Here is a 24474-nt window from a genome sequence, read left to right as displayed (position 1 = left end):
GTTGAAGAAGGTTGGAGGTTAAAGTTGATAGGAGGGCCAGCAGGAAAGCCAACCAACTTCTTTCAAAAGATTACAACCTTTAACCTATTTGTGTCTGTCGGCAGACGCTGCCGATTTTACAAGTGCACATTTTATACATCCTTTAAACTGAACCCCAAATTCTAGAACATATGAATGAAGTAAACACACTTTGCACTTTATTATAGCCACAGACTTCTAATGTTACTGTCACACATGCTATGTCCATACTCTGACTTAGAATAATTGTTTCAAAAACCAATTTGGCCTTGCAGCAGTCTACATGCAACAAAAAGTCTCTTCATGATTTAGAAAGGCTACTAATAAAAGCAATTCTAGAGGAAATATTGACATGAAATATGAAATAATATTTTATCTTTACTCCTGGCATCTTTTTTCCACACAGATACACAATGCTGCAAGATCTCATGAGGTTCACAAACAAAGCTGGACTACGATTCTGCAGCCAAGCATTCTAGAAAGGTGAGACTTAACCATTTTTTATGAACTTTATAGATCCTGACTTCCAAATACTTTGCAAGAAACCTCTACTAGCTGTGTACCCATGCGTCACCAAACATTTACAGCAAATAAATTTGTTAGTTAGTTTCAAAATCTTGAGTACTACAATACAATTTCTATATCTTAAAAACAAACTACTACACAAAATTACAAATAAAAAGAAGTATCAACACAACAAAATGTAACTGTTCCTAGAGTCCCATGGACTGCAAGAAGATCAAACCTATCCATTCTTAAGGAAATTAACCTTGAGTGCTCACTGGAAGGACAGACCCTGAAGCTGAGGCTCCAATACTTTGGCCACCTCATGAGAAGAGAAGACTCCCTGGAAAAGACCCTGATGCTGGGAAAGATGGAGGGCACAAGGAGAAGGGGACGACAGAGAACGAGATGGTTGGATGGTGTTCTTGAAGCTACTAGCATGAGTTTGATCAAACTGCGGGAGGCAGTGGAGGACAGAAGTGCCTGGCGTGCTCTGGTCCATGGGGTCACGAAGAGTCGGACACGACTAAACGACTAAACAACAACAACAACAACAAAATTGTACTGAAGTGTCAGCATCCAGCAGGTATGATCTGAAGGCTGCTGAGGCAACCACCTTGCTGAAGCCAACCAGGCCTGATCAGTGTGTGGACAGAAGGCCTTGTGGGAAACACATGCGTATTGCCTTAAGTCCCATGATGGAAGAAAGGTGATATTATTAAAAGTAGGGGGAAATTATATTAATAACAAGAACTGTTTTTTTTAATCAAATCATAAGGATTATTTTAGAGGCACTTTGTGTGAAGCTGGAGAACAAATGACATGAAAAAGAACGAGTTAAAATTTAAATTATCATTGGTTCATTGGGTCACGAAGAGTCGGACACGACTAAATGACTAAACAACAACATATATGTATACATGTATTTTTTCTTGAAATAAAATAAGTGGAACCTCGGATGTCAAACGTAATCCATTCCGGAAGGCTGTTCGACTTCCGAAATGTTTGACAATTGATGCGCAAAGGGCGGTGGGCAAAGTCAATGGAGAAAAAAAGAATACACGCAGCGGAAGCTGTTCCGACTTCTGAAGTGCGTTCCAAAACGGAAGCAATTACTTCTGTGTTTTCGGCATTTCAAAACCAAAACGTTTGGCTTCCGAGCAGCTCGAAAACAGAGGTACCACTATAGTTCACTTTCTATTATCAGCTTGTGTGAAACGGCCATAGCTTATTGGCATTTTCTTCGCATGCAGATGGATCCAGATTAAATCTTTGGCATACCCAGGTAGGGCTGGGAATGTCCCCCGTTTGAAATTCCCTGGCCATTGGCCATGCTTGCTGGGACTGGTGGGAGTTGTAGTTCAGCAACATTTGGAGGGTCCAGGGTTTCCCACTCCCAATGGTAGTGCTTCTGCAAAACTCTCTTCACGTGTCTGTGCTCCACAGAAATGGCAGTATATAAATACCAAATAAGTAAAAATGCAATGCCATTCAAATGAATACAGCTTTATAAGTAAAACTGAGCAGTCCATGAAATAAAAAATTAGGAACTGGGGTTTAAGAATAATTGCGGTGGAGCACGCTATATGGTGTAGGGGGTGTGAAATTCCCTCATTTCCACACAGCACAGAGCTTGTAATGGGTTGGTACACAGCCTAAACACACACATGACATGGGAGCAACAGGGCTGCATTGTTTTCTGTTCAGAAAGATCCCTCCCTCTGTGTGTGTGTATGCATGTGTGTGTATGTGTGTGTGTTTTGAGGTATAAAGCTCAATAGTCTCAAATAAAAACCCAAGTTCATAAGCTACTGAAATGAGTATTTTCTACATAAATTCCTTGTTGTCATTGCATGAATGGGTACAGCAGTGTGTGTGTGTGTGTCAATTTAATATCTCCAGATACTAGAAGCAAAGCTCTAGTTTTAAAAGCAAAACATTTCCTCATAAGGAATACATTTCTCTTATTTGATAGTCTATATTAATGATTTGCACCTCATATTACCCATTTACCTTTTGTGATGCCAATTATTGTGGGTCCTCCAAACATAAAGCTGCAATGGTTTGGGTATGATTTTTGGTTGTTTGTTTATTTTCACATTATTAAGTACTATCGACTCAGGGATGCACATTTCTATGGTGGTGAAATTTCAAAAACAAGGATTATGTATTAATAGCTCAACTGACTTGCTCTTATCACTACTGAACCTCTGAATCTGAATGACATTGAAAACACTGCACATAATTATCTCAACACTAATTAATGCAGATGCAGTAGAACATTTGGAAGAAGGAAACATGTAACATAAGGCACTAAATGCTCATATTTGTTTTCTGTACAGATGATGCCATTATCTTTCGGTTGAATTCAAATGGATTTTATGAATGCTGTGACAAAAACTAGGTACTGAGTAGAATATGAGAAGGATATCCATTTGGGTGTCACTAAAAGGTAAATGGAGTATTTAAAAATGCAGTATTTTGGTCCAAATTCAGACTCCCACTTTGTGAGGGACTTGGTTGGTTGGGATTTTGGCTTTCTCATGTGACCTCCCCCCATCACCTTTATATCTGTTGGAGAAATCAGAACACGGCTGTTCTCTGAAGCTTTTCCTTCATATACTGGGAAATAGAGCACACCAATGAGTCTCCAAATATTGCACGATAACATGTTCGGTATGATCTCTGTTGCTGCAGGAAGTCTTTTGAAGCAGACACTTCTGTGCATGCAGATATCCCCAGGTCCTAGTATCTCTAGTTATAAGGCTACCTGGCTAATGGAAAAGGACTTTTCACAAAACCCTCAAGAGCTTCTGCCAATCAGAAAAGACAATACTGGGCTAGGTGGATCAATAGTATGACTCTATATAAGGCAGTCTCATACGTGCCTGGGAATTGCGAGTGTTTTTGCTCTTTTTCTCCTAGTGAAAACCGAAGAAGTAACAGGACCTCTGCTTTTTGAGAATGAGGTGTTGTATGTGTGTATAACTGGATCTGAAGGGACTGGTTCTCCCCCAGGTAAGACAGCATGTGAGTAAGTTCAACAACCTGAAACCAAAGGTTCTATAGTATATGGATGTGCAATCAGATGTGGATGGCAATTGGTAAGATAAGGAGAATGATATATACATAAAAAGGGGACATTGTGGGACAGTAATTAAATGGAAGAAAGACTGAATGAATAAGGCAAAGCTAAAAAGGTAAAGGACCCCTGGATGGCTAAGTCCAGACAAAGCTGGCTATCTCACTTTTCAGGCCGAGGGAGCTGGCGTTTGTCCACAGACAGCTTTCTGGGTCATGTGGCCATCATGACTAAACTGCAACAGGACACCATGACGGAAGCCAGAGCGCACAGTAACATGATTTACCTTCCCACCACAGCAGTACCTATTTATCTACTTGCACAGGTGTGCTTTCAAACTCCTAGGTTGGCACAAGCTAGGACAGCAATGGGAACTCATCCCATCACACAGATTTGAACCGCTGACCTTCCAATCGGCAAGCCCAAGAGGCTCAATAGTTTAGACCACAGCTCTACCCACATCCCCCTACTGAATGATTACACAAGCACTGCTGTGAGAAGCATAGCTGTCAACCTTCCCTTTTTTTGCAGGAAAATCCCTTATTCCAGCACCGTTTTCCGCTGCTATCCCAGATTGTTAGATATCCCGTAGACTGTCCCCAGGACAGGTGAAGCTGTTGATCCCTTATTTTCAAATCCAAAAGTTGACAGCTATGGTGAGAAGGAAACAGATAGGGTTGTTTCTCTATATATGCTTGGAGATTTCCCCACAGGCAAGAAATCAGGCAGATCCACTCCCAGTGCAAATTTAAAGCACATGGCTCACCCCACAGACTCATGGGAACTGTGATTTGTTAAGGGTGCTGGCAATTCTAGCTATTTAAAGGAGAAACTACAGTTCCCAGGATTCTTGGAGGGGGAAGCCAGTGAATGTGCTTTAAATGGAGGGCACGCCCCTCCTCTCAGCATGCAAAGATGAAGCAGAAACACCAAGGGGGAGGGCATAGGCTTGATGAGGAATCAGAAAGAGGAAAGCTGAGAGGAGATCACTAAATTGTCTCTGATGGTGGATTCTGACAGTCCTGCCAATGCTGCTGCCTTGCCCCATCCTGGTGAGTGGCAGGGGCACTGCTGTCAGAAGGGTGGTTCTGCACCTCTGCTGCACTATGCCAGCTGCTCCTATCATTTATCGCACGTGCTCAGGTGCCTTCCAGTTTGCCTAACTGCTACATGCAGTATCTTGGCAGGCATCTGCTGTGTTTGGCTGAAAATGTGCTGCCTCTGCCACACAGCATTCATGTCTCCTGGCAGCGTCCCTTCTCCATGCTAGTCATCCCCATCTTGCTGAGATGCCAAGTCAGTCTCTTCAGCAAAACAGCCTTCAACATCAGTTCACGTACCAAAAGACATAATTTTGAGATTGTGGTAGTATTGTTACTTACCTATGTAAATACCACCAATTCATACAATATAGTATGGCAGGGTACAACATCGTATACAATGAAACACCATAAAAGCAGTACGAAATGATCCAAATGTCTGGAAGTATGATTGGAAAGTCTAAATCTGATTCTCCCCACCCACTTACGCCTTGCCTTCTATCTAGACTCAGAAATGGGTTCAGGAATACCTGACACTACAATTACTAGTAACTGGGTAGGGGTACATAGGATCACAGGAAGAAATCTACTCTCTACAAATCCAAGGCAGTTCACAATAGATTCTCCCTTCTTCCTCTCTATTTCCTCTTCTGTATCAAATTTCAGTTCATTGGAATCTGGGTTTTTGTCATCACTCTGCAAAGCAGCATGCAGATTAATAGTCACACATTAATAATAATTAATATATTTTCAGGCAGACTGCTTCACCAGTAGAAGAGATGAGAAGCAGGGCTCATTCTGTCAGCTCTGCAGGTTCTTCCTGCCCCAGAACTGTTTCCATTCCAACAGATCATTTTAAGAACTACAACTTAACTTTTGGGATGCGGGTGGCACTGTGGGTTAAACCACAGAGCCTAGGACTTGCCGATCAGGAGGTCGGCGGTTCGAATCCCCGCAATGGGGTCAGCTCCCGTTGCTCGGTCCCTGCTCCTGCCAACCTAGCAGTTCGAAGGCACGTCAAAATGCAAGTAGATAAATAGGTACCACTCCAGTGGGAAGATAAATGGCGTTTCCGTGCACTGCTCTGGTTCGCCAGAAGCGTCTTAGTCATGCTGGCCACATGACCCAGAAGCTGTACGCCGGCTCCCTCGGCCAATAAAGCGAGATGAGTGCCGCAATCCCAGTCAGCCACGACTGGACCTAATGGTCAGGGGCCCCTTTACCTTTACCTTACTTAACTTTAGGAATTGTCACCCACTAAATATGTGGGACGCGGGTGGCGCTGTGGGCTAAAGCCTCAGCGCCTAGGGCTTGCCGATCGAAAGGTCGGCGGTTCGAATCCCCGCGGCGGGGTGCGCTCCCGCTGCTCGGTCCCAGCGCCTGCCAACCTAGCAGTTTGAAAGCACCCCCGGGTGCAAGTAGATAAATAGGTACCGCTTACCAGCGGGAAGGTAAACGGCGTTCCGTGTGCGGCTCTTGCTCGCCAGAGCAGCGTTGTCACGCTGGCCACGTGACCCGGAAGTGTCTGCGGACAGCGCTGGCCCCCGGCCAATAGATGTGAGATGGGCGCACAAACCCCAGAGTCTGTCAAGACTGGCCCGTACGGGCAGGGGTACCTTTACCTTTACCTTTAAATATGTGGACAGCTACTATGAAGACATTTTGCCAATAGGAACTTTTAACATGGGTGCCGCCAGCTGCCAGGATCTCTACAGCACAGCAAGGGAAATGGCAAAAAAAATCTATTCTTATTGTATAAAAATATATGGAATTTAGTTATTGCAGAACCCCCCCCCCAATAAGTTATGGGTCTCTAAGGGACAGGAAGATCCTGATCATTCCTATTGAGTATGGTGAGATTTTATTTCTTATACCGGTAGTTTGGTTTCAGATTTACCTCTCCCCACAGCTTCTAGAGAAAAATGGCTTTCATGGTTTTAGATTGGGTGTTGTTATTTAATATGTTCAGGTTTTGAATGCCTTGCCTTTAATTGGATTACTCAATTTTTGTTATTGTGTACCTGTCTCTGTGGCTCCATAATAATTAGGAAATTAATAAAAAATAGATTTAAAAATAAAGAATTGGCACCAGAGTTTGTTCTTTTATTCTCCCTGCTCCTTTTTCCTTTTCTGTCATGTTTTTTAGACTGTCAGCATGCAGGCCAGGACTGTCTTGTTTTAATTGTTTGTTTGTGAGCTGTTCTAGATATCTAGCAGCTAAAGAGTGGGGTGTAGACCCAATGGAGAAAATGGGTATTTCCACATGAACTAGAAAGCTCTCTATTTGGCATAGAGATTGTCCACGTTATGCTGAACATTTCGCCTTTAAAACTGCTCCAATTAAACACATTCAGAAACCCAATTATCATACGGATGAAGATGGAACTCACTGTTTATCTGAGGCAATGTATGGAGCTCCACAAACTGTATTAAGTAGGAAATTCTTCAGACAGGAATGAAATATAAGCACATGTTAGGTGACACATAGTGAGTAGCAGGATTCAAAATCTACTGTGGTTTAAAGATCATTGAGCACCACTGAAAAATCTTTTCAAGAGTTTAACTTGAAAGCTAAGAGGCTCAATTTTTTCTCTACTACATGGAAGAAGGAACATTATGAAACTATATAGAAAACTTGACAGGACAAAGTGGAATGACATCATGAAGTGAAAAAAGTAAATCTCTCCTCTAAGACCACAGTGACCAATCATCTCTGCACACCCATTCAAAAAATTTAGTAGCTCATACTTCTCAGATGCTGCGACATGCCCTATAAATGCCCACCCATTATTACTGACTGCTCCTTGTGCTCTTTGGCTGTAAAATATCCCACTCTTGAAATCCATCCTTTTACTCTGAACACTTGCCAATCCATTTCCAGCTTCTCTTAAGCCTGTGTGTGAAAAGCATCCGAACCCGAAGTCAAATTTTGTATGACCATTGTGTACTCCTGTGGTTTAAAGCTTGAGCCACTTCATAATCTCCTGCCTTATGACTCAGCAGCTCTTGGGAGCTTCCAGGTTCCCCTCTCTGTATGCCTGGGTTATCCTTACTGAATTAACAGTAAACCAGAGAAAGCCTTACTGAGCTGCAATTGCTGATAGTGCAAGTATTTGAGAGATGCTGTTCTACTGACCACATTAATAAAACTCAGTAAAAGCAGAATAGTGTGAAATTAATCTAGGAGACTATGGGGTGGATACAGAAATAGACAGGCGGAACTCCGCTTTCTGCAATGGGGCTTATCTTCCCTCCCTACAAGAGCCTTTGGCACCCCCGAAAGTCATTCCCGAGAGTTTTGGGATGACATGTGATGGGACTACCTTGCAAAAGTGCCTTTCCATTGTGCAATACATCTCTCAATCCAAGCCTAAGCTTGTTAGGGTTTCTTTGCTTCATCTTCTTGGAAGGAATTGGAGAGTATTTCAAATGAAAGGTATGTAAGTCGGGTAGATGAGACTTTGGTAACAATGCGTTTTGTTCCAATTTAAAATATCTAAGTGTTTAGAGGTAATGCTATTCTGTTTGATATTGTTGGGTGAACTTCTGAATTGTATCTAAAGGGGAAAACTGTAATATTTACGGAAAATGAGTTTTCAAAAAATACCGAAGGTGTGTGTTGAAGATGCAGTTCTGTGAAGCCGATTTATCTGTGAAACAAGCTTCACAAAAAGAAAGATAACTTGCACACACATTCATTTGGTACTTTGTTATGACAAACCAGACGGTCAATGTAATTGATGGGCTTCCTCTGGGGTGAGAGCAAACCAAGCTTAAAAAAACAGAACAGAACAGAACAACGCACCCCAGAACAAGACAAGGCCGAGGAAAAGAGCCAAGCTCTAAAAGACAAAGCAAGTCAAGGTTATTTGTAAGCAACTACTCATCACCCAGTCAGATTACCCTTTTCCTAGTGTGCCAAAAGCAGTTTAGCTCAATTAAGTTCCCAGAAATACCGTTAATTAAGCTATTTTTAAAAAACTAAGTTCAAAAGGGCAAATAAATGCATTTTCACATTTAAAATACCAGCAGTGGCATTACTGAACTGAAGCTAATAATGGTGACAATGGGTGAAATTATAAATATAGAATGTCCATTATCTATATAATAGTGGCTTGTACAATAATATATTATATCTATTCTGTTCCAATATCCACATTAATCCCTATAGGTAAACAAAAATTTCCCCAGTTTAAAGTTCTTCTAGCTGACGGAACATCTTGTCAACCGCATTCAAAAAATCTTCCTTCCTCACCTCAGACAGCATATCTAGCATTTTAATTCTCATACAAAGTACAAGATTATAGTGAGGGTAGTATTTAAAACAAAATGTTTAAATGTTTCATACTTTATTAAGAGTAATAATGGATGTCCATTTGTGCCATGATTTGTAGGCAGAGGCCTGTGATTTCTAGGCACAGTTCTGTGTGTGGGTTTCCATGAATTTCCCCTGATTCAGTGATAAACAGTGGGTTTTTCCAGGGAAAGAAGTGGTAGGAAAAAAACTCTGTTCATACCCATGCCTGGAAAATATGGGCCTGTACCCAAATTGTGGCACAAATGGAAGTCTGGTTGAGCCCCAAGAGATGAGTGGGTTGTTTCTTCCTCCTTCAAAGTAACTAAATATTTATCCTCATAGAGGCATTTATCCTCACTGAGGCTTCACAGAGTATCTCATATTTTAGCCTTCCTTACAGTTATCTAAACCAGGCTTGAATTTATTTACCTTTTCAGAGAAAACAATTAAAATATAATATGCCCAGAGGCTTGTGCTTTCTCCTCTTCTTCCCCTGTAATTAAGCCATTTTCACACACTACTTCTTTGGCAATTCAGATTACATGTTAACATTCATGCAATGAGACAATTTTGAATTTAACAAGCGCATACAACATAAAATTTATCTACCACTTTATTTTAAAAAGCCCAGTTGAAATCACATAATGAACTCATGTAATATATGGACTGAGAAGATTTTTCTTTGACTGTCTTACTATCTGCATGATCCATGGCAGTAAGCCAGTGCCTCAATGATGTTGGCTTTCTTACATGAATGGTGCATTATTTATACCAAACACCATAGTCAACACTCATGCATTTAGTAAGTAAATAAATAAGTAATCAAGTAATCAAGCAAGCAAGCAAGCAAAGTATTCTTATGGAAGTAAAGTAGTCTTATGGAAAATTGAGATGGAGAATAAATCTTAAAGTTTGAAAATTTAGGTTTCATCGATTTTGGAAATGAAGAAGTGTTGCTTTGTTAATGGGGCTCTTTCCCACAGACTGGTTATGGAAATATTTCTATTGATTCATTAAATAATTAAATTTGTGTTAAACAATTAAATCCAGGTGGGTATAATACGTATTCCAGCTACACATCACAGCAGTAAGACTTTCTTCTAAGGATTTGAGATTAGATGGCAATATAGCCTGATCATTCCAAAATCTGACACAGAGAAAAACTTATTTCTCTAAAATTCGCTTTGTTATAAAAATAGCAGCCCTAATTACATTCTTGTGACTTACAAATACTGTTTTTTAGCTCCCTTTACAGTAACAAAGGGCTAAGGACCACGGAACAAGACTGAGTAGACTTGACAAATACTTCTGAGTTCTTTTTAAATTGAAGGTCGTTTGCAACTTTGCAACTGACACTATAAATTTGAACAGTGCTATGAAAAAGTAAGGGGGATATACATTTGTTCACTTAAAAATATTTTTTAATGGATTCTTTTGTTTATTAAATTAATAGATACAGCACTAAAATGTTAGAATAACAGGTGACACTGTTAACAATGGAAGAATTACAGAAATATGACTTTGTAAATTTATATTAGTAATAAAATAAGTCATAAGCACCTTAAAAGAATTAGTAAAACGCACACAGGTATGCAGTTTAACTTATTTTGTTTCAAGTATATTTATACAAACATACAGGAGTGAGACACAATAATTCATGTCCACATGATTAACCAGTAAGGACTGCATAGCTAAGAATACAATTTTCAAAAAGTATTAAATCTTAATAACATGAAACAAAATCATGTGGAAAGCTCAAAAGCAATATGAAATAAAATTAACAAAAAATCAAGAGAGGGAAATTCAAACTGAAATGCATGATGGGCAATTAAGGGCTTATTTTGACAATTCTAAGTGGTCAAGTTTTTAAGGTATGACAGTGAAACCTTAACCTATCTATAAAGGAGTGATAAATGAGGCATTTTGTGTCATTACAGTCCCATAAATCACTTTCTTTAACTGCTGATGGCTTTTATCAGATCTAACCTTTTCAAGCTTCTACTAGAGTGCTAACATTTTCAACTCTGACATATGTGCAGTTTACAAATTCTGCAGCTGATTAACTCTGGACAGAAACTCACTGCCATCATTGTCTTTATTCAAGTGGGGTTAGAGCTTCAGTCTCCAAAATTCACAGACACTCTTACAGCACAACCAAGAGAAACAAAAACAAGAACACTTTAATCCATAGCCATGTCTGTGGAATCCAAAACAAATGTGTTTTTTTGGATCTTCTTAGAGCTGCCACACATCCGCCTCTATTCTGTGGTTATAAACACATTTGGAGTGAAACTGTCAGACTGCTAAAAAGTATGTGGCCCACATTCAAATTTTGTGGCCTGGGTTTCAGTTTAGTGTTACATCAGGAGTTCAGCCATCAGTGTGTACACTTTGTTTTAAAAAGACACACTAAATGAAACTGAAAGCTAGCATATTGTTTTTAAACCAAAAGATTTAAACAATAATACAATTATCTGTTGCTGTTAGTTATTCTGAAGCATCCTATTAAATTCTTACCATATGAATGCATTTATAATGTATGTATTCTAAAAATAATTAAAGAAGCAGGCAATGTACCAAGTCTAATGCGCCATCAAATCTAATGCACACCTCAAAATCAGAACCTTGAAACCAAAAAAAGTATTTGCTGGTGAATGTAAATGTGCCATCGAAACTAATGCTGACCTTAATTTTTGCAATATAATTTGGCCAAAAAAAGTGAGCATTAGATTCAAGTAAATGCGGTAGCATTAGAAACCTTAATAATAATGCTAAAATATTGAAATACTTTGTGCTAAACAAAGCACTTTGGGAAGAAAATATAAAAAGTAATGTCACCAGAAGAAAATATAAAAAGTAAATGACACCAGAAACAACCAATTGCATTGTAGTCCATATAGTGTTCAGTAAAATATATAAAATCAAGAACTGCCTGCAGCATGCAGTATGGCCTATCTTTAGTGTAGTTCCAAGGTACGGTCTGAAGTCAGATGAGGCCACTATTTTGCTGAAGCTTTGGTCTAGTCAAGTCTGGATCATGACCTCAGCCATGCGACCTAGAAACCATGTGGATTCCATGGTGGACGAAAGTTGGGGTATAAATGTAGGAAAATAGATAAATATGTTCCAGGTGCTGTAATGTTAAGTTTCAACAAAATACAGTCATACCTGAATCTGGAGACACTACAAATGTGTATCAATTTAAATCTGATGCACTTACACAAATTCAAAGCAAAATGTTCACTAAAATTCAGCTAGAAGATGTAATTGATACAGACACTGAAGCTATACTCAAATTTAAGGAGATACTGTCTTTAGTAATATGAGTCATGTTGAAGAAATCCTGATGTTGGTTGTGTGACCACTGGAAGCCTAGTACTTCAGATAGTATTAGTTTTGATAAGAACTAACTACACATCAGACCTAAATAATGAAACCGGAAGAGACAGGCTCAGGCCACACAAATAGGAATGTCCGCAGAAATCCTCCTGCAGCAGATTGCTTCTTTTTGATAAATGACAAACCTCAGAAAAATAGTGGGTGACAACTTTTTTCAGTATCACGGCTAGCACAGCCTTGTATTGTCATCTCAGACTGCCCACAACAACCATGTCTTTATTTTACTAATAATGTCACACACGCAGCTACAACTGAAGATGCAAATCCAGGTACAGCAATGAGCATTTAAGACAAAATAATTTTTCATCATTTACAACAAAAGCATGCGACTTATTGGCGTTGACATCAAAGATGATGCTTTGATAACAAAAATCAATTCAGAAAGAACACATATGCTTTATAATACAGGACTTAAAGAAAAACTTAATATGGCCCAAACTTGCTTTATATACACTTAAATATTGAAATTTTCATGAATAAATATACCAGAACTGCTGCCCTTGGAACTAGTAATTTGTAATTTCTTACCTCAAAATGCACATTTTTTAATTTACCCATAATTTCTTACCAAGTAATTATGGGTAAATCAAGAAAATGTGCATTTTGAGGTGAAGCAACTGTACACAGAGTTCTTGTTCCTGGTCAGGCACTGCCAGTTTAGCCCCCGTGAGTGTATATGTGAAATGCAACACTTTATACGTACTTATTTACACTAAACTGCACTTGCAATTCAGTCAGTTTGGAGAGATCCTTTCGCAGCTCTTCACAGCCTTTGGTGAGGAACTTCGTTGGAAGTCCAGGTACATTATGTCAGCCATAGCACTGCTATCTATATGCTTGTTGACACTCTCAAAAAATTCTAAAGATTCATGAGACAGGACTTGACTAGCAGAAGCCATACATGCTTTGCTTCAGCAAGGCATGCTCTTCTATATGCTTCGTTATTTCATCTTCAACAATACTTTCCACAAGTTTCCCTGGGACAGAGGTTAAGCTCACTGGCCTGTAATTTTCAGGATCTGCCCTATTTCCCTTTTTAAAAATATCGGTATAATATTGGCCTCAGGTATGGAGGCTGTTCTTAGGAACAAGTTATATATTTTTGTTATAAGGTCAGCAGTTTCACCATTGAGTTCTTTGAGAACTCTTGAGTAGATGTTAGCTGGAAAAGGTGATTTGCCAGTTTTTACTTTGTATATTTTTTTGACCACATCCAACTTACCCAGGTTCATGGTTCTTACATTCCAGGTTCCTATGCAATATTTTTCTTTACAGCATTGGACTTTCCTTTCGCTTCCATGCATATCCACAACTGAGCGTCCTTTCGGCTTTGGCCCAGCCGCATCATCAGCTCTGGATCTAATTGTACTTGTCCTCCGCTCTTCCCCAGTAGCATGTTGGACACCTTCCGACCTGAGGGGCTCATCTTCCAGTGTCATAACTTTTATATGCCTGTTGTCTTTGTCCATGGAGTTTTCTTGGCAGGGATACTGGAGTGGCTTGCCGATTCCTACTCCAGGTGGATCACGTTTGGTCAAAACTCTCCACTATGACCTGTTCATCTTGTGTGCCCTGCTCGGCGTAGTTCATAGCTTCTCTGAGTTCTTCAAGCCCCTTCGCCACGGCAAGGCAGTGATCCATGATCACTTTTAACATCACAGTAATCCAAGTTTATGCACCAACTACTGGTGCTGAAGAAACTGAAATTGACCAGTTCTATAAAGCCTCAGCGCCTAGGGCTTGCCGATCGAAAGGTCGGCGGTTCGAATCCCCGCGGCGGGGTGCGCTCCCGCTGCTCGGTCCCAGCGCCTGCCAACCTAGCAGTTCGAAAGCACCCCCCGGGGGCAAGTAGATAAATAGGTACCGCTTACCAGCGGGAAGGTAAACGGCGTTCCGTGTGCGGCTCTGGCTCGCCAGAGCAGCGTTGTCACGCTGGCCACGTGACCCGGAAGTGTCTCCGGACAGCGCTGGCCCCCGGCCAATAAATGTGAGATGGGCGCACAAACCCCAGAGTCTGGCAAGACTGGCCCGTTTGGGCAGGGGTACCTTTACCTTTACCTTTATGAAGACTTACAAAACCTTATCGAAGTGACACCAAAGAAGGATGTTCTGCTCATTATAGGGGATTGGAATGCTAAAGTAGGGAATCAAGAGATAAAAGGAACAACTGGCAAGTTTGGCCTTGGAGATCAAAACGAAGCAGGGCAAAGGCTAATAGAGTTCTGTCAAGAGAACAAGCTGGTCATCACAAACACGCTTTTCCAACAACACAAGAGACGACTCTACACATGGACATCCCCAGATGGGCAACATCGAAATCAGATTGATTATATTCTCTGCAGCCAAAGATGGAGAAGCTCTATACAGTCAGCAAAAACAAGACCTGGAGCTGACTGTGGCTCAGATCATCAGCTCCTTATAGCAAAATTCAAGCTTAAACTGAAGAAAGTAGGAAAAACCACTGGACAGGTAAGATACAATCTAAACCAAATCCCTTATGAATACACAGTGGAAGTGAGGAACAGGTTTAAGGATTTAGATTTGCTGGACAGAGTGCCTGAAGAACTATGGATGGAGGCTCGCAACATTATACAGGAGGCAGCAACTAAAACCATCCCAATGAAAAAGAAATGCAAGAAAGCAAAGTGGCTGTCCAACGAGGCCTTACAAATAGCGGAGGAGAGAAGGCAAGCAAAATGCGAGGGAGATAGTGAAAGATACAGGAAATTGAATGCAGATTTCCAAAGAACAGCAAGGAGAGACAAGAAGGCCTTCTTAAACGAGCAATGCAAATAAATAGAGGAAAGCAACAGAATGGGAAGAACCAGAGATCTGTTCAAGAAAATCGGAAATATGAAAGGAACATTTCGTACAAAGATTACCATAATAAAGGACAAAAGTGGTAAAGATCTAACTGAAGCAGAAGACATCAAGAAGAGGTGGCAAGAATACACAGAGGAATTATACCAGAAAGATATGGATGTCTCGTACACCCCAGGTAGTGTGGTTGCTGACCTTGAGCCAGACATCCTGGAGAGTGAAGTCAAATGGGCCTTAGAAAGCACTGCAAATAACAAGGCCAGTGGAAGTGATGGTATTCCAGCTGAACTGTTTAAAATTTTAAAAGATGATGCTGTTAAGGTGCTACACTCAATATGCCAGCAAGTTTGGAAAACTCAGCAGTGGCCAGAGGATTGGAGAAGATCAGTCTACATTCCAATCCCAAAGAAAGGCAGTGCCAAAGAATGCTCCAACTACCGCACAATTTCACTCATTTCACATGCTAGCAAGGTTATGCTTAAAATTCTACAAGGAAGGCTCAAGCAGTATGTGGACCGAGAACTCCCAGAAGTGCAAGCTGGATTTAGAAGAGGCAGAGGAACCAGAGACCAAATTGCAAACATGCGCTGGATTATGGAGAAAGCCAGAGAGTTCCAGAAAGACATCTACTTCTGCTTCATTGACTATGCAAAAGCCTTTGACTGTGTTGACCACAGCAAACTATGGCAAGTTCTTAAAGAAATGGGAGTGCCTGATCACCTCATCTGTCTCCTGCGAAATCTCTATGTGGGACAAGAAGCTACAGTTAGAACTGGATATGGAACAACTGATTGGTTCCAAATTGGGAAAGGAGTACGGCAAGGCTGTATATTGTCTCCCTGCTTATTTAACTTATATGCAGAATTCATCATGCGAAAGGCTGGGCTGGATGAATCCCAAGCCGGAATTAAGATTGCCGGAAGAAATATCAACAACCTCAGATATGCAGATGACACAACCTTGATGGCAGAAAGTGAAGAGGAATTAAAGAACCTTTTAATGAGGGTGAAAGAGGAGAGCGCAAAATATGGTCTGAAGCTCAACATCAAAAAAACGAAGATCATGGCCACTGGGCCCATCAACTCCTGGCAAATAGATGGGGAAGAAATGGAGGCAGTGAGAGATTTTACTTTCTTGGGCTCCATGATCAGTGCAGATGGTGACAGCAGTCACGAAATTAAAAGACGCCTGCTCCTTGGGAGAAAGGCGATGGCAAACCTAGACAACATCTTAAAAAGCAGAGACATCACCTTGCCAACAAAGGTCCGTATAGTAAAAGCCATGGTTTTCCCAGTAGTGATGTATGGAAGTGAGAGCTGGACCATAAAGAAGGCTGATCGCCGAAGAATTGATGCTTTTGAATTATGGTGCTGGAGGAGACTCTTGAGAGTCCCATGGACTGCAAGAAGATCAAACCTCTCCATTCTGAAGGAAATCAGCCCTGAGTGCTCACTGGAAGGACAGATCGTGAAGCTGAGGCTCCAATACTTTGGCCACCTCATGAGAAGAGAGGACTCCCTGGAAAAGACCCTGATGTTGGGAAAGATGGAGGGCACAAGGAGAAGGGGACGACAGAGAATGAGATGATTGGATGGTGTTCTTGAAGCTACTAGCATGAGTTTGATCAAACTGCGGGAGGCAGTGGAGGACAGAAGTGCCTGGCGTGCTCTGGTCCATGGGGTCACGAAGAGTCGGACACGACTAAACGACTAAACAACAACAACAACAACAACAACTTTGTATATTAGGCCTAGAACTTTATCTCTCTTTATCCCTCAGACTCCCCTCCTGCAAAACTTAGTTCAGGCACTGGGATCTTCCCTATATCCTATGTTGTGAAGACAGATGCAAATAATTCATTCAATGTCCTTATTCTCCCTGGTCATCCAAAAGTCCAACTGCCTTCCTAGACTGTCTCTTGCTACTAATATATATAAAGAACCTTTGTCGATCTTCATGTTTATAGCAATGTGTTCCTTAAATTATTTCTTAGCATCCCTTGTTGTCTGCTTGCCCCCACTTTTTTTTTTAGCCAAAGTTTGTGTCCCTTTCAGTTTTTTTCATTCAGACAAGAGTTCCATTTTTTTAAAAGGAAGCTGCCTTGCCTCTAATGGCATCTTTGACTCATTAACCACACTAGCACCCTCTTTGCCAGGCTTTCTTAACCTCGGCCCTCCAGATGTTTTGAGGCTACAATTCCCATCTTCCCTGACCACTGGTCTTGCTAGCAGACCAAAAACATCTGGAGGGCCGAGGTTGAGGAAGCCTGCTCTTGGTCCTCATGGTATCTTTCCTCATCTGTAGCATACACACCAGTTTAATTTCTAATATTGCATTTTTAAACAACTCCCAAGCATTTTTGAAAAAATTGACATTCTTGAATTTGCCTTTCAGCTTCATTATTACCAATCTTCTCATTTTGGGGAAAGTTTCCTCTTTTGTAACCCAATGTGACCATGTTGGATTTTCTTTGTAATTGGCTATTTACATGTATATTTAATTTAATAGCACTATGCTCATTGCTCAAAATTGGCTCAACAAAACTTTCCTAATAACTAAAAAGCGGTAAATTCAATTAACTTCAGGAGGATTGTTTTTACCATTTATTGGCCATTTGGAAACAAGTTCTCCATTATTCATGACATAGTCTGGATTAAATATATCTTCCAGAAACACATATTCTTTACTCACTAAGCAGATCACTCTTCAGGCACAGGTAGGTAACACCTTGTAGTTTAAACATTAAAGATTTAGTATAGACTAAGTGCCAGTAGTCTCTGCACCCCAACATCTTTATACAGCCTATCTTACGCACATTTACTCCGATACATGTCCCTGTAAAGGTAAAAGACCCCTGACGGTTAAGCTCAGTTGCAGACAACTTTGGGGTTGCGGCGCTCATCTTGCTTTACAGGCCGAGGGAACCAGTGTTTGTCCTCAGACAGTTTTTCTGGGTCATTTGGCCAGCATGACTAAGCCGTTTCTGGCGCAACAGAACACCAAAACCAGAGCAGCGCACAGAAACTCTGTTTACCTTCCTGCCAGAGCAGTACTATACCTATTTATCTATGCATGCACTGGCATGCTTTTGAACTGTTAGGTTGACAGGAGCTGGCACTGAGCAATGGGAACTCACTCTATCGGGGAGATTCAAACCGCCAACCTTCTGATCGGCAAGCCCAAGAGGCACAGTGGTTTAGCGCCACCCGCATCCCTACATGTCCCTGTATTTCCTAGTAATTCTGTTAGGAGCACAGTCTGAGGCTGTCCATACTATACATTAGTGTCTATTCTGGTTACACTGCCCTCCCAACGATGATGTTTGAAATATGTTAGCCACAATCCATATGTATCCTATAGTTTATTGAGAAATACTGCTGTTTGATGCTTTCCCCCTCAAATGAGCTTCCATCCCAACTGAAAACGTAAGCTATAGTGCAGCTGAGGTGTGTATATTTGAGACAGCCACTGCACATGCACAGGTAACAGTTCCAATGAATAGGCGTTCAGCATGGCGAAATAAATCAGGTAGAGTGCAGTGGGTGAAGACATCTCCACACACTCTCTGGTGTTTACAGCAATGTAAAAGAGTGACTTTAAAGAGTGGACAAAAATGACCTCACCGTATCATTAACATATGGTATGTTACATAGCCTAAGTTTCAAAGATGTCAATAAGGAAGAACCAGATTCAAAATGTTGTAAGATAATACCAATAGGTTCTACCAAGTGTGAGGCAGCAGACCTATGATACTCCATTGCTCTTATTTTACTTTCCTCATCTTCAAAGTAACAAATGGGGACACAAAGAAATGAAATAAAAGGGGAGATTCTAGCCACAGACCTTCTATGTCAGGTTCCATTGGGCCCTATGTTTACCAATTCCAAGTAAAAATCAGATGTGAATAAATCTGAGACCACTGTTAGTCCATATAAAGACTCTGAAAAATATTTTATTTTATATCTCACACACTATTAGAATTTACCACTAATGACATCAGGAACTTCTCTTTACTTGTCTTGCAGACATCCCAACTTTTTTAATGTAATCAGTTTCAGATTCTGTCTTTACTGTATGCTTATACAATTTCAGAAGGTTTAATTCTTCAGATTTCCATTAGTTAATTTATTAAGGGAATTTGCATCATAAAATTCTTCCAACACCTGGTCTTCCTTTTTCTTTTTTTGAAAAATTTACTGGATGTCTAATATAGTTAATATTCAGTAGAATGTGAGAATAATTTTTATACAACTCTGATAGTTAGAAAGATAGATAACTCAATTATTAGATCATCTATCAAAATATTCAGATGTGTAAGAGGCTACTAAAAAGATTGATGACTGAGAAAGTCCACTGATTCTCCAGCCATCATATTCATGCATTTGGCTAGACAACATTTTTCGCTTCCTTCACAAGCAAGCTTCATTACCCATCACTCCACTGAAAAGAGTTTATTATGAGGCTGCCATCTTGGGAAGACTATTATTTAGATGATAAATGTTGGAGGGGGGAGTGTGTCTAGCCTTTTTTTAAAGATGAGCTTTGTGACAGATAAAACAAACAGCATCTACATTTCTAATTAACTTAAATTTGGCAGATACAAATACAGGTCAGTAATGCTATAGTATGCTGCTGGAATATCTTCTATCTGAAATTTACTGTTAATTTGTAAAATGTAAATGAACTAATTAGAAGAAAAGCAGGATCGTTTGTGACAAACCACTTCTGTTAGTTCTTTGCTTATTGACATTTATGAGCAACTGAACTTCCTTATTCCGATTTAGGATAATTACCCTTATTCATTTAATTTAATTGTTTTTAAAAATAAATAATTTAAAACTTCCATTTGGAAAATGCATGCAGAAAAATATTACATGGCATGGAATAAAGAAGGATTTAAAAGTCCCCCCTCAAATTATTATGCTTTAAATGGGGTTTGGAATAGTTATGAATATGTCATTTTGTGTACTACATTTTAAACTATCCCAAATAATGTAGCTAATGTTTTAAATATAGATTCTTGCCGCACGACTGTATGGCTAGTATGTCCTAAAGTAAGATGATTCTCTTTTTGTCAATTACTTTTAACTTATTTCTTTACACACACAGCGAAAGCTTCGTAATTAGATTAGCAAAGCACTCATAAAAATTACACAATGGAAGAGGGAATGTAGCTAGGCCTGAGTTTCAGCAGGCAAAGCAACCTTCTTAAATAATAATTTTGAAAAATGTTTTGGTTCTGTTCAGAAAATGTTTCTACCATTCATATGTAGATAAAGACTCAACAATAACATGTACATTCAAAATGTCAGATGTAAATGTCAATTAAAAATTACAAGGAGTTCTGAAAGGTAAGGTCTGTGGGGGCTGACATTCTTTGACATAGTGGAGTGTCTGTGACCAGGCCTTTGGCAAACATAGCAGGATCTATGCTGTCAGCTCTTATCGTACGTAAGCCTAGATGCTTGTCTAATCTGAATGAGAAATACCAAGGAAATTGGAGCTGATGCCTTGCAGTAATATAGATGGAAGCTGAAAGCGCTCTGTCTGTATTATGGAATAGCCTCCAATGATGCAACAATATTTGAAAGATTAGAGGAAAAATATAAAGAAATATAATTCAAACAATGAAAGATCATAGTACTCTGTTTACTTTTAGAAAAAGCATAGAAAAATAGAACAGCCTCAAAAACATTTATAAAAGATTGTCTAAATCTGGTGTACTACTAAAATGCTCAATATGGAAAACATTTTTCCCAAAGTGAAATTTACTAGCGAATGTAATCTTAATTGCACTTTATGTGACTTTATTCTTGTTGTGTTGCCACCACTGCTGAATTTTTACTGCAAACAAAAAGAACACTATCATAAACATACTGTACTGATATCACAAACTTTAGAATTCTGAAGATTAGGCTATTATCCAAACACTAAAAATTTATTCCTTCAAACTAAAGATGCTTTATACTACTTTGGAAAAATTATCTGTTAACAGCAGAATCCTCTGCACAATCAGAAATCCTACTGAATTAAAGGAGACAGTCCCAGGAAAGTATGCATAGGATTGATTGAAAGAAAAATACACAGCTTACACATAAGCTTTAAACAAATATACAACTTTCTGCTCACAAACATTTTACAGGGTTCCTTTGAAGGCCTTTAGGATAACAAGGTTCCTGTGAGAAAATTAAAATTCACTACTTTTTATTGCTCTGCATAGACTCATAATAATTCCTCCCCCACCTGACAATGATAGCCTGAATGAAAAATGACAGTAATTCATGACTCTAAATTCATTCAAGCCCATTTCTGAAACAAGTTAACTAATGCTAGGACAGGCATGGGAGATAAGAGAGGGAGAGAGAATGTGGAATTTGTGAAATTCCATAAGCACTAGAAGGCTTAAGCAATCCTAAGTCCCTGAGTGTTGGAATAAGGTCAAAACCTTTCAGTATTGTACCAGTGTGTCAAAATATGTCAACAAACCATCATACTGCAGGAAGAAGAATGACCTTTCAGTTCTTTGTGTATTGGCTGCCAATGAAGCTTTGGATACTGGGTATGCATGAACAGTTTTCCTAGATGCTTGACAAATGCAACTCCCAAGGTTTCCACTAAGTCCGTTTGTTGAGCCACTGTGTTTCATTTCACCAATACAACTTTTTAAGCCCCTAAACTGCTAGATATTGACATTGTGCTAGGGAAAGAATGTCTTCCTTTTCCAAACATTTCCAAACAATTTAACTTTACCTCAGCGTATCAACTGATAACATTATTATCAAAATACTCAGTACTGTACGTTAAATAACTTTGTCTTCCTCACATCTTTTTGCACATGTGTGATAAATGGTATTTTATAGACACAAGTTAAAATGGAATTTAAGTTTTACTTTCTTTGAACATTATACTTTTTATCTTCACCAGGTGCAATTTAGGCTGCAATTCTAAACCCACTTACTTGAGAGTAGGCCCACTGAACATTATGCGCAGACATGAATTATTTTATTTTTATATGTCTACATCACCCTTCTTCAGAAGATCACAGGGCGGTTTACAATATAAAAGCCCCTAAATATACACCAAATAACAATCCATAGAATGTATAATTAGGCAAAGGCTTGGGAGAAGAGGGTTGTTTTTGCCTGATGCCTATGTATGTATAGGACTGTGCTATTCTAAGCACACTTAGTATGGAGTACAGGTCACCTTAATCTCAGTGTAACTTCTGAGTGAGCATTTAGGATCACTTGGTATGTGCCATTTTTAGAAAGGAACTTTGGGTGTGTTGATTAGCAATGAACACACTCGGAAAATTTCGAACACTCCTATTGACTAAATAGGAACTTTCCTATTTAATCAATAGGAGTGTATGCAGCGTACTAAAGACATTTAGATTACAATTAAATAGTGAAAGATTTCAGTAGATGGAAGGTTTGCTATTCATATTCAAAGAGTGTAGAATAAATGCTACACTCATTATGTAGAATTATCATTATTCTAATATCAGTGTCAAAGAAGACATTTTGTTAGTGCCTTCTTCAAACGTAGCAAAGTTACTTCCGATAATAACAGTGTCAAGGTTTCTCCTGGGACTCACTAAAACATAGTCTAGAGACACGACAGCCAGATTTGCAAACAATGGAAATAGTAAACTGACTGCATCCTTACTTACTGTAAGTCATAATTGACAGTGAAGTTACTAATTATTAATTAATCTGTCTCTTGATAGTACTAGTTTACTCATTAGTATATTACAGCAAAATATGCAAGTGCACAGCTTTAGGTTGGAATTCAACTATATAATTAAACCAAATTAGATTTTCATGTACTTTTAATATTTTACCAAACACAGAGCAATTTTTTGCCATCTTACAGAGCAAAAATGCACCCAGGAGTGGCCACAATACAGGGGCAGAGCAAGTGGGCATTGAAACAAATGGCCCTACGTTCCATCCATGACATCTTCACATAAAATGAGCACAGGTAGCAGGGCTACAAAAGAGTCAATGCTGGAGACTCTTGAGATCTGCTAGGCAGGCTACTGGTCTAACTCAGAATCAATATATCAGCTTTATATATTCAGCACAAGTATCTCTCAAAAGGTTCAAACATGGCAGCTTGGTAGGCTAAGATACATTTCTTCTATCAGTGGGGTGTACCTCTGTGAAATAACTGGGGAGAGGCTGGAAGAAGAAAAAGGCAGAAACAGTAGGACACAAAAGGTTTCAGTGTAGCAGTTACTTTGGGATCACAGGCTTGGCAAGAGAGAGGGAGCACGTGTTTGAATGCCTGCAGAAACGAATTTTCAAGGGAAGTTTAATAGTTTTAATTTTAATGATAAGCAGGGCTTTTTTTTCCAGCTGGGGATCACTGGAACTCATCGGCACCTCTTAGGTGGGCACCATTGCTATTGTAAGAGAATAAGGGAAAGTTCATGGCGCCTTTTTTTTTTAAAAAAAACCAGCATTAAGTGCCTGCCATTGAAGATGAGCAAAGGAACCTTCAGAGGATGGACTTTATCCAATGGTGACTTTGACCGAGTGGAAAGGCCTTTGGCCACTACAAGTTATGGATCCCTGCCACCTACTGCAGCTCTCTGCAATATATCCTATTCTATTTTGGAGGGTACAAAAGTGAGTAGTTGTGTGACCTGACTTGCAAGAACTGAAGTGCTTTCCACAAAGGCAAAGACACCATGGATTTTACCTGAAACATTAAAAGGGTGTGTGTAATATTAAGAGGCCAAATTCAGATCATAGGCAAGGGACATGTTCTTGCACTTCTTTACCCAAGCTGAGGTGGTAGAGCTTTCTAGTGTTGTGTGCTACAGGCTGCCACACTGAGAATCCCCACCAGTGCTTGATCAGTCCCAAGATGCCTCAGGATCTCAGTCGTTAATACTACAGCAAACATACTATGCTTATGCAATGAAAAATGCCGGGGCCCATAAGCAGGAGCTGCTCAGAGAGGTGGCTGCTTGCCGAGGGGACATCCATTTCATGTCAACATTCTTTCTTTTCTTCCAGACAAATAGCAATAATGTACATATGGCCTACAGTTTAAATAACAAGAAAGAAAGAAAGAAAGAAAGAAAGAAAGAAAGAAAGAAAGAAAGAAAGAAAGAAAGAAAGAATCTACCTGTTCCAGTAACTCCAGAACTGGTCATGTAGATAGGCTTGGTGGCTACACTCATCTCCAAAAGAGGCTTTGCTTTCAATCCAATGAATGATATGACCTTCTACAGCTAAATGGAGGGAGGGGGGAATAATACATTTTTAAAATGAACCCAAACCCTTACAAATTCTTAAAATCAC

General features: G+C 39.7%; 1 protein-coding gene across 5 annotated transcripts in view; it reads right to left on the bottom strand.

Moving 5' to 3' along the window:
- The window catches only part of CDIN1 (CDAN1 interacting nuclease 1), a 130398-nt gene that overhangs the window by 25420 nt on the left and 80504 nt on the right, over positions 1-24474 (bottom strand). For 4 of the 5 annotated variants that reach the window (XM_082240966.1, XM_082240968.1, XM_082240967.1 and 1 more), the window contains one exon: positions 24299-24404. In XM_082240966.1, the coding sequence (XP_082097092.1) occupies positions 24299-24404 (106 nt within the window). Of the gene's footprint in view, positions 1-21131; positions 23344-24298; positions 24405-24474 lie in introns of all 5 variants that reach the window. The other variant, XR_014224158.1, reaches the window with a different exon arrangement.

Source organism: Podarcis vaucheri, assembly GCF_965113315.1.
Source record: "Podarcis vaucheri genome assembly, chromosome: 1".
Classification (NCBI taxonomy): Eukaryota; Metazoa; Chordata; class Lepidosauria; order Squamata; family Lacertidae; genus Podarcis; species Podarcis vaucheri.
Note: the sequence above shows the minus strand (reverse complement) of the source record. Positions and strands in the feature narration are given on the sequence as shown.